Source organism: Rana temporaria, chromosome 2 (genome assembly GCF_905171775.1).
Source record: "Rana temporaria chromosome 2, aRanTem1.1, whole genome shotgun sequence".
Classification (NCBI taxonomy): domain Eukaryota; kingdom Metazoa; phylum Chordata; class Amphibia; order Anura; family Ranidae; genus Rana; species Rana temporaria.
The window spans coordinates 397041711-397056208 of NC_053490.1; the positions used below are offsets into that span (position 1 = coordinate 397041711).

General features: G+C 40.9%; 1 protein-coding gene across 15 annotated transcripts in view; it reads left to right on the plus strand.

Annotated features, from left to right (window-relative positions):
* CASK (calcium/calmodulin dependent serine protein kinase) overlaps positions 1-14498 on the plus strand; it is a 407679-nt gene that overhangs the window by 324031 nt on the left and 69150 nt on the right. For 3 of the 15 annotated variants that reach the window (XM_040338072.1, XM_040338071.1, XM_040338073.1), the window contains 5 exons: positions 1266-1351; positions 8837-8905; positions 11540-11608; positions 13207-13242; positions 14335-14418. In XM_040338072.1, coding sequence (XP_040194006.1) covers positions 1266-1351; positions 8837-8905; positions 11540-11608; positions 13207-13242; positions 14335-14418 — 344 coding nt within the window. The remainder of the gene's footprint in view (positions 1-1265; positions 1352-8836; positions 8906-11539; positions 11609-13206; positions 13243-14334; positions 14419-14498) is intronic. The other 12 variants (XM_040338077.1, XM_040338076.1, XM_040338078.1 and 9 more) reach the window with 6 other exon arrangements.

The window sequence follows — 14498 nt, forward strand, 5'->3', positions numbered from 1 at the left end:
TCCAGGTGAATGGGTAGGGGTACCCCATACTCATTCACCTAGGTTGGGGGGCCGGGATCTGGGGGCCCCTTATTAAAGGGGGCTCCTGGATTCCGATAAGCTCTCCACCCACAGACCCCGACAACCAACAGCCAGGGTTGTCGGGAAGAGGCCCTGTCCTCATCAACAATTTGGGGTGCCCTGCTGCCCCAAAGCACCTAACCCCCCTATGTTGAGGGCATGCGGCCTGGTACGGTTAAAGGGAGGGGCGCTCGCTTGTCCCCACCCTTTTTCCTGACTGGCAGGGCTGCGTGCTCGGAAAAGGGTGTGGATTTTGGGGGGACCCCATGCCGTTTTTTTTCCGTGTATGGGGGTTCCCCTTAAAATCCATAGCAGACCCAAGGGCCTGGTCTGCTCTTGGAGGGGGAACCCATGCCTGTATTTTATTTGAAATTTGGCGTGGAGTTCCCCCTCAAGATTCATACCAAACACAGCTGACACAGTGCACTGCGATTACCTGCGGTTATGTGCCGATAGCTGCGCCAGATCGCACCTGGACGCATTCAATTCTATTTTTTCTATTCGCACAAAACCGCAGGTAACTAGGAAATAGGAAAGCATTGTGTGCTTCTAGCTGCGGTAAAATCCGCAGCTGAAAGCACTATTCTATCCGTCCGTATAAAAGGGGCCTTATTGTATAGCCAAGTTGGGAACCCCACTTTTTTTTTATTGTAGTTAATTATGCAATACAATTTGGTCATCGACTTGTCCCCAGCCTGTGACTGGATAGAAAAGAATAAGCAACACTCTGGTGAAGTCATCTCTGTGTTCTCACCTTCTGTATGCATGTTCAGACTGCTAACTGGCAGCATTATACACAGCTTTAATGATTAGAGTGCCGACCTTCCCTTTTCTTGTGTAAGTTCTGCCACACAGGAGTTGTGAGCAAAATTACTTATTTTTTTTGTTAATAGGCTGTTTATGCTTTATTTTGAGGCTATATTACAGAAACTGAAGTAATAATACTAAAGTATATAAGAAGTAACGTTTTTCTATTTAAGTGAAGGAATCTGGTTGCTCTTAAAATTGCTTCATTTTCTGCAAGACTTTATTTGCTTTGGTTAAGCAAATTGTTTCCAATCTGTCAATAATCATGGTTTCTCCCCATCAATAATTTTAACATGAATTGCAACACGTTTTCTTTTTTCTGTTGGCTCAGTACAAAATGTGCTTGGAAGTATAGAATGTAAGAGATGTCTTGGACTAACCAATTATTTTATTTACAGGTACCCTCCATGTAGGTGATGAAATTCGGGAAATCAATGGAATTAGTGTAGCAAACCAGACAGTGGAACAGCTTCAGAAAATGCTGGTTAGTATATTTTAGAGTTCTAGAGTATCAGAGTGCATGACCCTGTCAGGTATGAACTGTCAGTAATGAGTAAGGCCAGTTAGGCTTAAGCACTGGAAACTACCTCTCCATTTGCTTCTTTGGGCCCATTTTTAGAACTTCCCACCTTTGCTAGTTTTACTGTGGGTAAGGGTAAAGGTTAAGAGTTGACATTAATCTGCTGGGTGCCGCTTGCACGCACACCATGTTCGGTTTTCCGCCATTCAACCTGGAGGAAGAATCATTCCGCTACTTCACCTGCTTCTGAAGCACCACATGGATCTCCAGTCTGCATCCATTGCCCAACTACAATGACTGCCTAAAAACCCTCTGCCATGAGTGATTTTAGACCCACTGCCATAAGTGACTAGTGGTTCAGGGCATGTTAACCTGGTATCCACTGAGGGAGCCAATATCTGCAACCAGACACCTGTTAAAGGGTGATCATCATCAGAGCCTCCTTCAGCTCTGGTGGAATTGGAGGAGTGTTGAAGCATCTTCCACATCCACTATAGGCTTTCTGTGCCCAGTAACTGGCGCAATCTGACTGTAGAGAATCTAAGTGTGCTCTAACACATCTCTGGCATAGTCTGCCTATAAATTCTCCTTAATCCGTGAATTAATCCTAACCTTTGTTGCCATTTCAGATTCAGAGTCCCAACGCTCTGTCTCAATAGAGGCCGTTTTAGGGTACTGTAATCGCCTGTATTACCTTTCATCTAGTGTATCAGGCTATCGTTTTAGATCTTGGGTCTTTTGGAGCTCCCTGCAGCTACAAATACCTTTCCTTTACATCTGCTGTTTGAGTGATTCCTATGTGCATACTAAAAACACCCTGAAGGGTCCTGGGTCCCACCTGGAAGCATGCCAGAACCATTTGACATAGAATTTGTAGACCAGTGGTCTGTGTCTACTGTGGATGATTCTGTGATCCACATTGACAGAAACCACCACTAAAAGGGTGTAAGGTATGCTCACCTTTCCGGACTTCATTAACAGTCAAGCTCCCTCCTTGGATCTCAAATTATACTACTGTAATTGGTTTGCCCCTCTATCCTGTGTTGGTAACCCTGATTTGTTAGAATAGGTAGAATTCCTTCACCACATGGGTTGACTTTTGTTTAATAGAGCAGTTGGAGCAAATGTGTAGAGCTTTAGTGTGATGACTTGTTACAATTCTCAAAACTTGCTTCATCAAAGTAACATTTCATTTGCGTACCCTTCGAAGGCAGTTGTCTCTTCAAGCTTGCTCTTTACACAGCGATTAGCAATGTCATTAGTGGCCAAGTGTGTGTGTGTGTGTGTGTTGAGATCTGTGAAAGGGGGCAGAGGAATCCCACTCTTTCCTATTTTACTTTTAATAAGAACTTTTAGGACTTTAAAGCCTAACTCATATTCAGATCACAAAGCCTGGAACCAGAGGTCTGCGAACTCCCCTGACCTTACAGTGCCTTAACGTAAAAGCCATGTGGGGGACACGGCAAGCGTGGAAGAAGGTGCTCTGGTCAGATGAGACCAAAATTATTATTTTTTTTGGCCTAAAAGCAAAATGCTATATGTGGCAGAAAACTAACACTGCACATTGCCCTGAACACACCATCCCCACCGTGAAACATGATTGTGGCAGTATCATGTTAGAGGATTCTTTTCTTCAGCAGTTCTCAGTTTGCCTCCCTGACATTTGTTTGTTTGGGACACCCCTTTTTGTCCATTTGCTAACCTTTTGTGTATGGCTTCTTCCTCAGCTGCCCTTCATCCTCCTTCTCTCCCTCCTGCATTGAGCAGTGGGCCTTCCTATGTTCACCACACTTTACCAACTCCCTATTCTTGTGCAGGTGGAAACTTGGCATTGAAAGTGGTTTCCCATCCAGAATTACACTTTCTTGTTAAGGAGAATGGTACTTTTTTAAATTTGGAAGCGGTTGTTCCCTTTATGGTGTTTGGTACCCCTCAACATTACCCTTCTCAGGAGGAGTGTCCTTCTCCTTAATAAGAACCCTTAGCACCTTTTGGAGGCATCTGCTACTTTTCATAGCTGTGTACTTTTTGTCTATCCTAGTATCTAGTGGAACACAGAGAACCTTCCTTAACCACTTAAGCATTGCCCGCTGTCATTTTCCGTCAGCTGTTTGAAGAGGAATACCATTGTTATGGCAACAGCTAGCTGTCATAACCCTGGTATCCTCTTCAAGAGCGGGCGGACCTCTTTCAGATAAAAGTGGTCTCGGCGGTGGATTCGACCGTGAGATCACTTTTATCGGGGACAGGAGAGGGCCCGCCACACTCCGTTTGTCTCCGCGGTCCTCTTCCCTCACAGGCTTAATGCCGAGTGAGGGGAAGATGGCCCTCGCTCGGCTCCAAAACATTGGCGGGCGGAAGCAATGTCAAATGTCACTTTTGCCCTCCAGTCTTAAAAGGGAAATTATAATTTGTTTGTTTTTAGTGTAAATATGAGATCTGAGGTCTTTTTGACCCGATATCTCACATTTAAGAGGTCATGTCATGCTTTTTTTTTCCATTAAAAGGGATGTTTACATTCCTTGTAATAGAAATAATATTACCGAAATTCATTTTTTTTAAAAGGACAGTATAGAAAGTAAAATGAGAAAAAAAATTGAAGGTGTCCCGCCAAGCTCGCACACAGAAGCAAACGCATACGTTAATCGCACCTACAAATGAAAACAGTGTTCAAATCAAATGAGGTATCGCTGCGATCGTTGGAGCGAGAGCAATAATTCTACCAAAAGATCCCCTCTGTAACTCAAAACTGGTAACCTGTAGAAATTTTTAAACGTCGTCTATGGAGATTTCTAAGAGTAAAAATTTGTTGCCATTCCACGAGCGGTCGCAATTTTGAAGCATGACATGTTGGGTCTTTCACAATATATAAAGAAAAAATTGGGCTAACTTTACTGTAATTTAATTTGTTAGGTCAAAAAAGTGTATTTTTTTCACAAAAAAATGTGCTTGTAAGGCCGCTGCGCAAATAAGGTGTGACATAAAATATTGCAATGGGCAGCCATTTTATTCTCCATGGTGTCTGAAAAAAAAATTCTAGCAAAAATATGATTTTAAACTTGTAAACACCAAGTCAGAAAAATAGGCCTGGTCCTTAAGGGGTTAAAGTGGTCATTAAACCCACAAAAACTTTTTACATGCTGATAAAGCAACATAGCAATAAAGCAACTGTAGATATAACAAATAAATATATTTTTTCAAATTCCTTTTTTTTTTTTTTTCTACACCATGATAACGTGAATACCCTTTCACTTGCTTTGCACTCACAGAGTTTGGTGGGAGGAACAAGCAGAAGCCTCTCACGTGTCCTGCAATCGTTTTTTCTGTGATTCCCAGAGCAGATTGGTGCAGTTGTGGGAACATTAGACAGACTAGCAAGGGGAGTGGGAGCTGTCATTTAAAGAGATGGAGATGCCCTGCAAACTGCTTGAAAAATGTCACGTGTGGCAGCTGGAGAAGAACAGAAAAATGGCTTTTCTAACATCAAATCTCAGCACAGGCACACTGGCAGTGGCAACATAGCAATAGAATTTGCTGCTAATATGTTGATTTGACAATAAGGAGGTCTATGGAAATGCAATATCAACCAGGTAGTTTTGCAAAAGAATGAAATGCACATAAAAAATCTTAAGGTGCAACAGGTAGATGTTAATGAACTATGCAAAATGGAAAATATTTGGAGGGCACTTGAAGGTTAACTTTCTGGACCCTTAACAGTCAGAACTTTTGACCCATTGGGGGCCTCACAGTGTCTAGTGTTAGTTACACTTCACCAATGGGGCTGCCCAACTCAAATCCTTGCTAAAGTAAAATGCAACATGTGGGTCATTGTAATCTTGCCCAGTTGTCAGGGAGGATTCCCCTTCCTCCCTTTTACGGGGCCTGTGGGGTGGTAAGGGGACATCCTCCCAATATTGTTTTACATACTCTTTGACTCTTATTCCTCTTAAGCCTCCCTTTTGGTATCTGGGAGCCTAGACTTGAGGTGTAATGCCGCGTACACACGGTCGTTTTTTGTGATAAAAAAAAAATCATTTTTAAAAGCGTCATTTAAAATGACCGTGTGTGGGGAAAACGTTGTTTTATGTCTTCTGAAAAACAACCAAAAAAAATTCGAGCCTGCTTCAATTTTTTATGTCGTTTTTCAAAACGTTTTTTGTGTCATAAAAAATCACTGTCTGTAGCTAAAACAAAGTTTTTTAAACCCGCGCATGCTCAGAAGCAGGTTATGAAGCGAGCTTGAGTGCCGCTGAACGTAACCGCACTTGCTAGAGCATTTTGAAAAAACAATGGTGTGTAGACAACGTCATTTTTTTAAATGAAGTTTGAAAAACGTCGTTTTTTTTTTCATGAGAAAAAATTACGTTTTTTTTCATCAGAAAAAACGGCCGTGTGTACACGGCATTAAAATCCACATTGGTTCTTATAGACCAAGAAGTCCCTGGAGTGATTAATTGTCTTTTCAGGCTGAATGAGGTGCTCTCTTCCCCTTTTCAGAACAGTCTCTCCCTGTCCCCCTACCAAGGAAATCAGTCTTGTTCCCCAGAGCAGTAATTTCCTGTCATTTAGAGAAATCCCACTACGAGTCAAATCCTTGACCTGGATTTCTTTGGATGTCATTTTGGTGTTGCAATGCCCTAACCTCTGGGAAAGTGTTGTAGTTGTCCCTTTAATGAGATAAGTTACTTTGTAGCTACTTTGGAAAACATTGAGAACGCTGCTCTCAACCACATAGTCTCAGAGGTGTTGCATTACCATCTATCTTTATTCAACCAGTAGAGTTTTCTCCAGAGAGGTTTGTGCACCTCCATCTACTGCATTGCAGGAAGTCACCATCATTGGACCCTATACTCACTTAGATTTTCTGGTACCATAGTTTTTATTGGGTGAAACAAAGCCAAATTGCAGGCTTGAGAAGAATGAAGACAAAATGATCCCACGCAGGGGAACAAACATCACATTTACAAACAACACATTTCCAATGTTTTAAAGCGAGTAGTAGAGGCATCCGGCACTAGTGTCGGAGGTGGTAATGAGTAACCTGGCATGGGGGCCCGAGACATGGTGCAGCTGGGTGGGATTGTCATCCTACGATGGAGGGGAAGGGGAGGATAAGAAGGGAGAAAAACAAAACAAGGAGTGGGGGAGCAGAGGGTGAAGATGACGCAAAGGTTGAAATCAAGTAGAATAAGAAAGGAAGGAAAAAGTTATGGGCCTAGGCAGGGGGAGAAAAAGGTATGGTTAGGACAGAAATGAGAATAGATGTAGGCTTGGGCTGAATGAGAGCGTGAAGCCTGTGGGTTAAATGGTATACGAACGCGGTCCGAAATACCCAAACTGTCCAGGGACAGAGTGGGGCGAGAGCATAGGACCACCAGGTATTCCACACTTTTAAGGAACTTAGCATGAGAGTCATGAAGTACGCTGGTCATCTTCTCATGGTAGTCTTATGCTCTTCACCTCTGCAAACCCAACCGAAGGCTTCTTCCAGACTCTGGCAATAGCATGCAATGAAGAGGTAGGTGGCCAGTTTTTGTTATGCGAAAGTGCATGCCAGTGGTCCTTATGGAGGGGCACATGAAGAGTTAGGAGTAGGCCACACCCACGGAGACAGCTATCATTGTATGATGGGTTATGGCTATGCGAACCGGGACCCAATACCAGCGGAAGAGAACTTTTTAGGCTGTTTACATGGTGATCGTTTTAAAGGAACATTTGGCTACAGATGACCAGGCCCTGCTCCAGTCCTCTAGGACAGGTCTATAGAGACTGCCAAGTCTCGTTCCCATTTTGAAATGTATGAGTGGGAGCGTGATCAAAGAGGAGTACATGGAGGAGATGATTGATCGAGAACCAGGTGAGTGAAGACAGATATGTTCAAAAGGTCGTTCTTTGAAAGGGGAACGAAGATTTACGAGGGTTGGAAACCAGTGTCTGAGTTGTAGATAGCGAAACGCTTCTTCTTTTTTCTTCCTCTGGATCAACTGTGGGTAATGGTGTAAATGGAGGTTTTTTATTTGTGTGTATGTGTGTGTGTAACTGTGTAATTATGTAATTATGTAACCTCCTGTGACATGCGTTGTTTTGTCGGGCAACGTCACTCTTAGTCTTTTTTACTTTCCATTCCTGAATTCCAAGAGTTGGGAGTGTGAGGCTTGGGCCTGTGTGCTTGTAGACTGACTGGTCTGCTATAGTGGGCCTGTTTCTGTGTGTCTACTGGACCTGTTTTCCTGGGGGGTTGTCGCATTGTTCTTTTTGTTGACTTATCACATTATTGCTCTATTTGTTCCTAATCAGAGCATTGCCTGTTATACTTCTTTTGGTGGTGTTTTAGTTCACATATGGTGTGGATATACTTTTTCTTTGAATAGAATTTTTCCCCTTGGATGTTTTCTCTTCTGCCCTGGTCTGAGCATCAGGTTTATCCTCTCTGAACTCCTATAACAGGAGTAGGCAACCTTGAGACATTGCAAAACCCTGACAATCACAGGCATGACTTTTAGAGGCAGAGGCATGAGGGCATTTGTAGTTTCACCACAGCTTGAGGGCCGAGGTTGCCTACCCCTGTTTTATAGTCATTGGCAAACACTCTGTCTTATAGGAGACTTAACCTCATCTGCTTTAGTTTCGAGTCCTGGCCTTTTGGTAATCCTGGGTTACACAAGTTTCCTAGTCTCCTCTTGAATCTATCAGTAGTTGTTAACCTTTCCGCCAGTTGGACTTCTTTTGGGCATCCTGACTGTTTTGTATGCCTCTGTCTGTTAATGCAACTATGGAGAAAATTGATTTTTGTACTTGTAAAATCTTCTTCAAATGTGTTGAAGGACACAGGACCAAGCCCTCTGTTTTACTGCCAGGTCCTGTGCTTTTTCGCAGGACTCGAGCATGATCAACAGCCATATAAGGGCTGGCCTTTTTATGCTTGCTCTTGTCACAACCTCCTGTAAATAGTAGTATAACTCAGCAGTTTCCGAATTCCTGTGTCCCTCCGTCGACTGGAAGAAAAAGCGCTTCATGGTAAGTACAAAAATCCTGTTTTTTAGCATATTTTAAATATCCCAATGCCACCACTACGTGTGAAATTTTAATATTAATGTCATGTAGATTGTAAACTCTTAACAAGCATGTCCCTCTGAGTCCTACTGTGTTCAATCATATTGTACTTGAACTGCATAAACTGTTGGCGCTATATAAATCCTGTAAAATAATTATAATGATGTGATTTTACTTTCCCTGAAAGGTCTAAGTTACAGAATAAAGTGCACTGTAAAACAAATCGGTTACCCGTTTTGCTCCCTCCCCTAACCTAATCCATCCCACCATCTCCTATCTACCGCCCCAGAAGTACAGACGCATATAAAGTTATACAAATGTATATCTTTAGCTTATAGAGAATGTTTTTTTTTTTCTGAATTTAGTACCTTAAACTATTTTCTTTTTCATTTTCAGAGAGAAATGAGGGGTAGTATCACTTTCAAGATTGTTCCTAGTTACCGTACTCAGTCTTCATCCTGTGAGGTAATAACTTCATACATAAGCCCATCTTTTTCTCTTGTATCCTGGTGCTAATCACTTGCTAATGGCTGACTTTTTTTCTGCTTCTTGGGAAGTTGTTTCTGCCTGTGCTAGTAGATCATGCACACCAATTTTACAACAAAGATAACGGAACGGTCAATGCCTCACTCCCTTCCAACGCCTATTCCTGAGAATATAGTTTGTTATAATGTAACATAATTTCTTAATAGATTTTTAGATAAAAAAAATAATTTTAAGAATAAGCAAATAGTAGGGTGTTAGTATTTTTACAACTAAATCTTTCTAATGCAGACTGGGAAGAATACATTACAAAATGTCGTCGTCGTCTTAAGATTAGAGCAAAGGCAGCAATCGATCAGATGTCAGCTTTTACTAAAGTAAACTGAAATGCTATTGGTGACTGTTCTTTGCTTGTTGAATAAGCACAGGTGTTTTTTGTGCTGGGAGTTTATGCATGAAACTATTTGAAATGAAAGCTACTATTTGAATTTCCTTGAGGTATTCCCCTTAGTAGAAGCTACCAGTAAACTCACTTGTTCTAGGAACTTGATATCCGCTTTCTCCTGGATGTTTGTTAGATTGTCTTACACAAATCTCTGCAATATGTGATCAGTCTAATGTAGTATTTATTTTGTAAGCCAAATCAATATGGATCAAGGCTGTTTATTTACTTGGAACCTCGGTGTCCTAAATAGTGACTTGTAAAGTGTATCAGCATAATTACCTGCTGAATCTATAAGACCGCTTACCGCCATTTAAAATGTGGATCCAGCATGACTTATTCTACCATACGCAGCATATTTATTACCTGTGGGGTATAGTTATGAAACTTTTACAGAAGTTTTAGGTGAGGGCCAGAGAGTATCTCCCACCTGCTTTTACATCTCTTACGGACCTTGGTGACCAGATCGTGGCACCCTAGTTCTCAGGTCTACCCACTTATTGTGGCCATTACAGATGGTCTTTACCTGACAGAATCTAGGCACCTGAGTTCCCAAACCTACCAACTTGTTGAGGTTATTGCAAGGGGTCTTGCCTCTAAACTTTTTTTTATTATTATTATTATTTGTGGGAACTACAACAGGAAAAGTGATCCATTTTAGGATTAATAATGCATTAAGTGGCATTTTAATTTCATTTAAGCAACAGTGTATTTCAGTTGATAAGCTATACCACACTATATTTTTTTTCAAAGGAAAAAACTGTTTAGGTTTTAGTTAATTGTTGAGTATTTATTTTGTATTTAATTGGATGGTGGGTTGGACTTTTGCTTTGCGAAAATTTGTTGACCTGCGCATCCTCAGAGTAAGAGATGCTCGTTAGGCATCAGAGGGAGTTCCCAGTTGAAATAAATAGAGACAGCAGCTCTGTCTGAAAGGGCACTGTAGAGTTTGAAACAGGTCACATGAGGATCTTGATGCTCAGGATCTTTTATACTTGTGCAACAGCACTTAAGGAAAATTGTTGACCTCTAAAACTAACCTCTAAAGCACTCAGCATCTTGTGCACTGTGTATTCAGGGAAAGTGTGCTGCTGCTTTGTCTTAGGCTGACTTCTGCAGGAGTTGGCCTCAAACTGGCTTCTTTAGTTGGAATCATTAAGCAGCTGACTCTTGCTGAAGTTAGGTCACGTTTATGTAGCGCACATTGGTATTTGACATCCCCTCTCCCAGGCACTTTGCAAACAACTACACTGGCCATTAGGGGTCTGATGTATAAATACTAGAGCAAAGAAATCTAGAGTAAAGCAAAGTAGCTTGCCATAGCAGTTAGGTTCCATGGGGGAGATTTACTAAAGCTGGTGCACACAGAATCTGGTGCATCTGTGCATAGTAACCAATCGGCTTCTGACATCAGATTTTTCAGTTACGCTTTAACAGTAAAACCTAGAAGCTGATTGGTTACTATGCAGAGCTGCGTGCACCAGATTTTAGTTAATTCCCCCCCCCCCCCTCCTTTTCACAGTGAATTAAAGCATCTGAAACATTGTTGGTGCCTATGGGCATGACTTCCGCTTTTTTTCCATGTTTTCACTACTCTAGATGAGGAGCACTGCTCAATAGTACACTTTGACTACAGGTGACTGATTCCCTACAAAATGTTACGCAGGCGTCAAAGCCATCACCCTCCTGACAACCAGGTTGAACATTCCGGCCTTCTGGTTAATTTGGCCATTAATAATGAATTGGCTTATGGCATAGTGAATATTTTAAATCTCTGGAAGCATTCATTTTGTCATGTCATGTAATTATTGCTTACAAAAGGTTGTTAGAAATAGTACAGACAGATAAATGTTTTATTTCCTAAGGATTGGTTTTGGTTGCTTCGTAAAATGGATGTTTTACAACAGATCTGTGTAATTTTCTCTACTTCTCTGTGAGAAGCAGATGCATTTTCAGCTGTACTGCTGAGTGGCAAACGGAACATGGAGTATGTGCTGCTGTCTGGACCATGAGCTCCACTTGGTGGAAATTTTGGGAACTGCAGTTACTGCTGCTTAAATTTTTTTTTTAATGCACCAAAAGTCATAGTGCAGAGATTCTTATTGTTGATGCCTTGGTTATTGTACACGATTGTGACAGTAAAATGTGTTAATAAAACTTGTGTCTTATTTCAGAGAGATTCCCCCTCTACATCCAGACAGTCCCCAGCTAATGGTCATAGCAGCATTAACAATTCTGTTTCGGTAAGACCAGCAATTGCATATACTCACAAAAAAGGAGTTTTGTTCACTACTAGTTTTATATCGGCATCTGTTTTCTTAAATACACAGATAAGCATTGCCATTCTAACATGGCTGGAATTTTGTTTGGGGATTTCCTTTCTATATATTTATATATTATTTTTGTTTAGTTTTTTCCGTTATCTGTAAATTTATTTTTCACATATTTTTTTTTATTTGAAATGTTTAATATTTTTTTTAAACAAAAACATTTACCCTTGGTGTTCCCACCACCCACAGTCAATGGAGGCAGCTGTTTCATGAGCTGACGATATTCCAAGTATGTCTAATGGATCAATAATGTGGGAAAAGTCCCACAGCACTTCTTTTGTAATTGGCATTCACAGAAGCTGTGCTCTCCACAGCTTGGGTCAGCCTCTAATCCTCTCTACATTACACAAGGAGAAAGCAACAGAACCAGTAGAATTCCTTCTGCCAGTCAGTTCAAACAGCCATGGCAGTTGGATTCCGGGGGGGGGGGGGGGGGGGGGGGGGGAATTACATCATGCCATTGTTTTCTTCCTTGCATTATTTATTACAGATGTAATGTTTTCCTAGTGGATTGATAGGCTGCTCAATGTGTTTAATAAGCTCACCTAAAAGGCTGTTTTCACTATGTGCCGATGATGAATACACTTTAAAAAAAAAATATGGACATCTGTCTGTAACCAGATTTAGTTTCCGCTATCTGAGTTAATGAATTGGTGTGCCCTCTGCTGCTGTGTTCCTTGCACATATTCTGCCAAAACATATCCTGGCCTGTTACATTAAGCTCTCCTTACTCCCTTCTGTGCTACTGGGGTTAATATAAAACAAGGAAAAACAGAAGTTCTCTAGCTGCTTTAACTGCTCTTCAAATTCTTCTCTGGAACATCTTTAACACAAATTGCTTGCTATACGATGCATTTAAAGCTGCTTCTGCAGGCACAGCTTTTTTGGCAGTTACAGTAAAAAAAATTGTCAGAAGAGCACCGTGTTAAAAAATTTCAAGAATCCTCACATCCCAAGATATTTAATTATATATTCTTAACAGTATGTCTGGGGCACTTTGCTTCGATTTAAGCTCTAGAGCAAAGCTTGGGAGAAATGTAAGCTGCTGTACCTTACATACTAGACACTTCCTTTGAAATCATGTAGTCATATAGTCCTGCTATAGGTTTTTTGTTAAATATCCACTGATATGAATCTGAATGACATGGGTGTCATAGTATGATGTGCACAGTTGAACAGACCATTGATGCAGCTTCCGGTTCAGTCTGCATACATGCTTGCAGTCCTGTACGTGTATCCTGAGTGCCACACTTAATATTATTTTGCTGATGCATTTGTGTTGAAGATGGCGATAGTTAAGTCTTTTTTGTTTTTTATAACGCCTCATTTGTGTGCTTTAAACGTTTTTTGCTTCAGCTAAAACTCTCGAGCTTGGTTCTGTTTTTTAAACAACTCCATGTTTGTTGGTTACAAATTGTATCCTAAAAAAATAATTGTGATCTATAAAGACAGCAAATGTTGCCAATCAGTAAGATGAAAATGTCTTCTTCTGGGTTGACTTTATTCTGCAGGACATACCGTCAACTACCCAGTCAAAAGGACGACAGGTGAATAGAATTTCTTTATATGATGTGTTGATAGTTTACTATTAAATGCCATTTCCTTTTTTTCATAATGATCCATCCCAGTATCCTATCATCCATCTCATCTTACACATTCATATAATATGCTAACATAGTGTGCAATATAGCTAGCAATATTTATTTTACTAATGGTTTACAAAGTATGATCCTTAGGCAGGTCTTCAGGAGTCACTATATAGGTCTGGCAGCAAAGTAAATCTTTACCTATAGATTAAGAGCTTGTTGGAGAGCAACTCTTACCCAATAAGGGACACATACTTCCTGCATTCCACTAGGGTCCTCCTCTTGACCTGTTTGGGAAACGTTCCTTTCGTATGAATGCTAAGTTTGGGGATGATTCATAAATGCTGAAATCCTTGAAGGTCATAATATAGTACATACTGAACAATAACTAGCCTTTGCAGTAAGGTGCACATGGAAGGGCAACGTACATCACAAACATTTCCCATCATGCTTACCAGCTAGCCTGCAAAACAATGAATTTGACCCCAACAATGCACGTTAAAAACAGAGGGTTTTGTTTGCACACATTTGCAAATAAATGCGTGTGTCGCAGTGCCTACGCCAAGGCACAATGGTCCTAACTCTAAAAAAATTTTTTTAGAGTCTCCCAAGTTGGAGCACATATAGCAGTGGATAGATTAAGTGCAGGTTTGCCTGGAGGAAGTGCACCCTTCAAAGGCACAAGGGCGCACAGGACACCTAGCATGGGAACAATGGCAGCTGAAAGCATCCAGTGCGTCCCCACATCCAACTCAACCAACCAAGTACTGTGGCTTACTCATATATTTGCAAATGTGTGCAAACTCTGTTTTTAAAGTGAATTGTTGGGGCCAATTTGGTTGTTCAGCCGGCTAGCTGGTAAGAATGCTGGGAATTTTTTGTTTGTGATAGTACACACTGAGCCTGCATTGATCTGGTAAGCAACTTCACCCTATGTGATTTCCACATATAATTCATACACTTATTCATTGAACTACACTTTAAGAAATTGTTTTACGTTTTGTCTTAGTTACAGTTTATACGTTAGGGTTCCTATTGCTTTTTTCCTTACAGTTCTTCTATCAAAACTTCAGCATCCCAGGCCACCACAATATAAATGAAATAGGGCCAGGGAGTGTACAAGAAATCTTCACACAAGTCAGTGTTTGTAATACATGTATTGTTTTTTTTCACAATTTTTTTTTTATAAGTCACAAAAAATGTTAAGTGTCCGCATT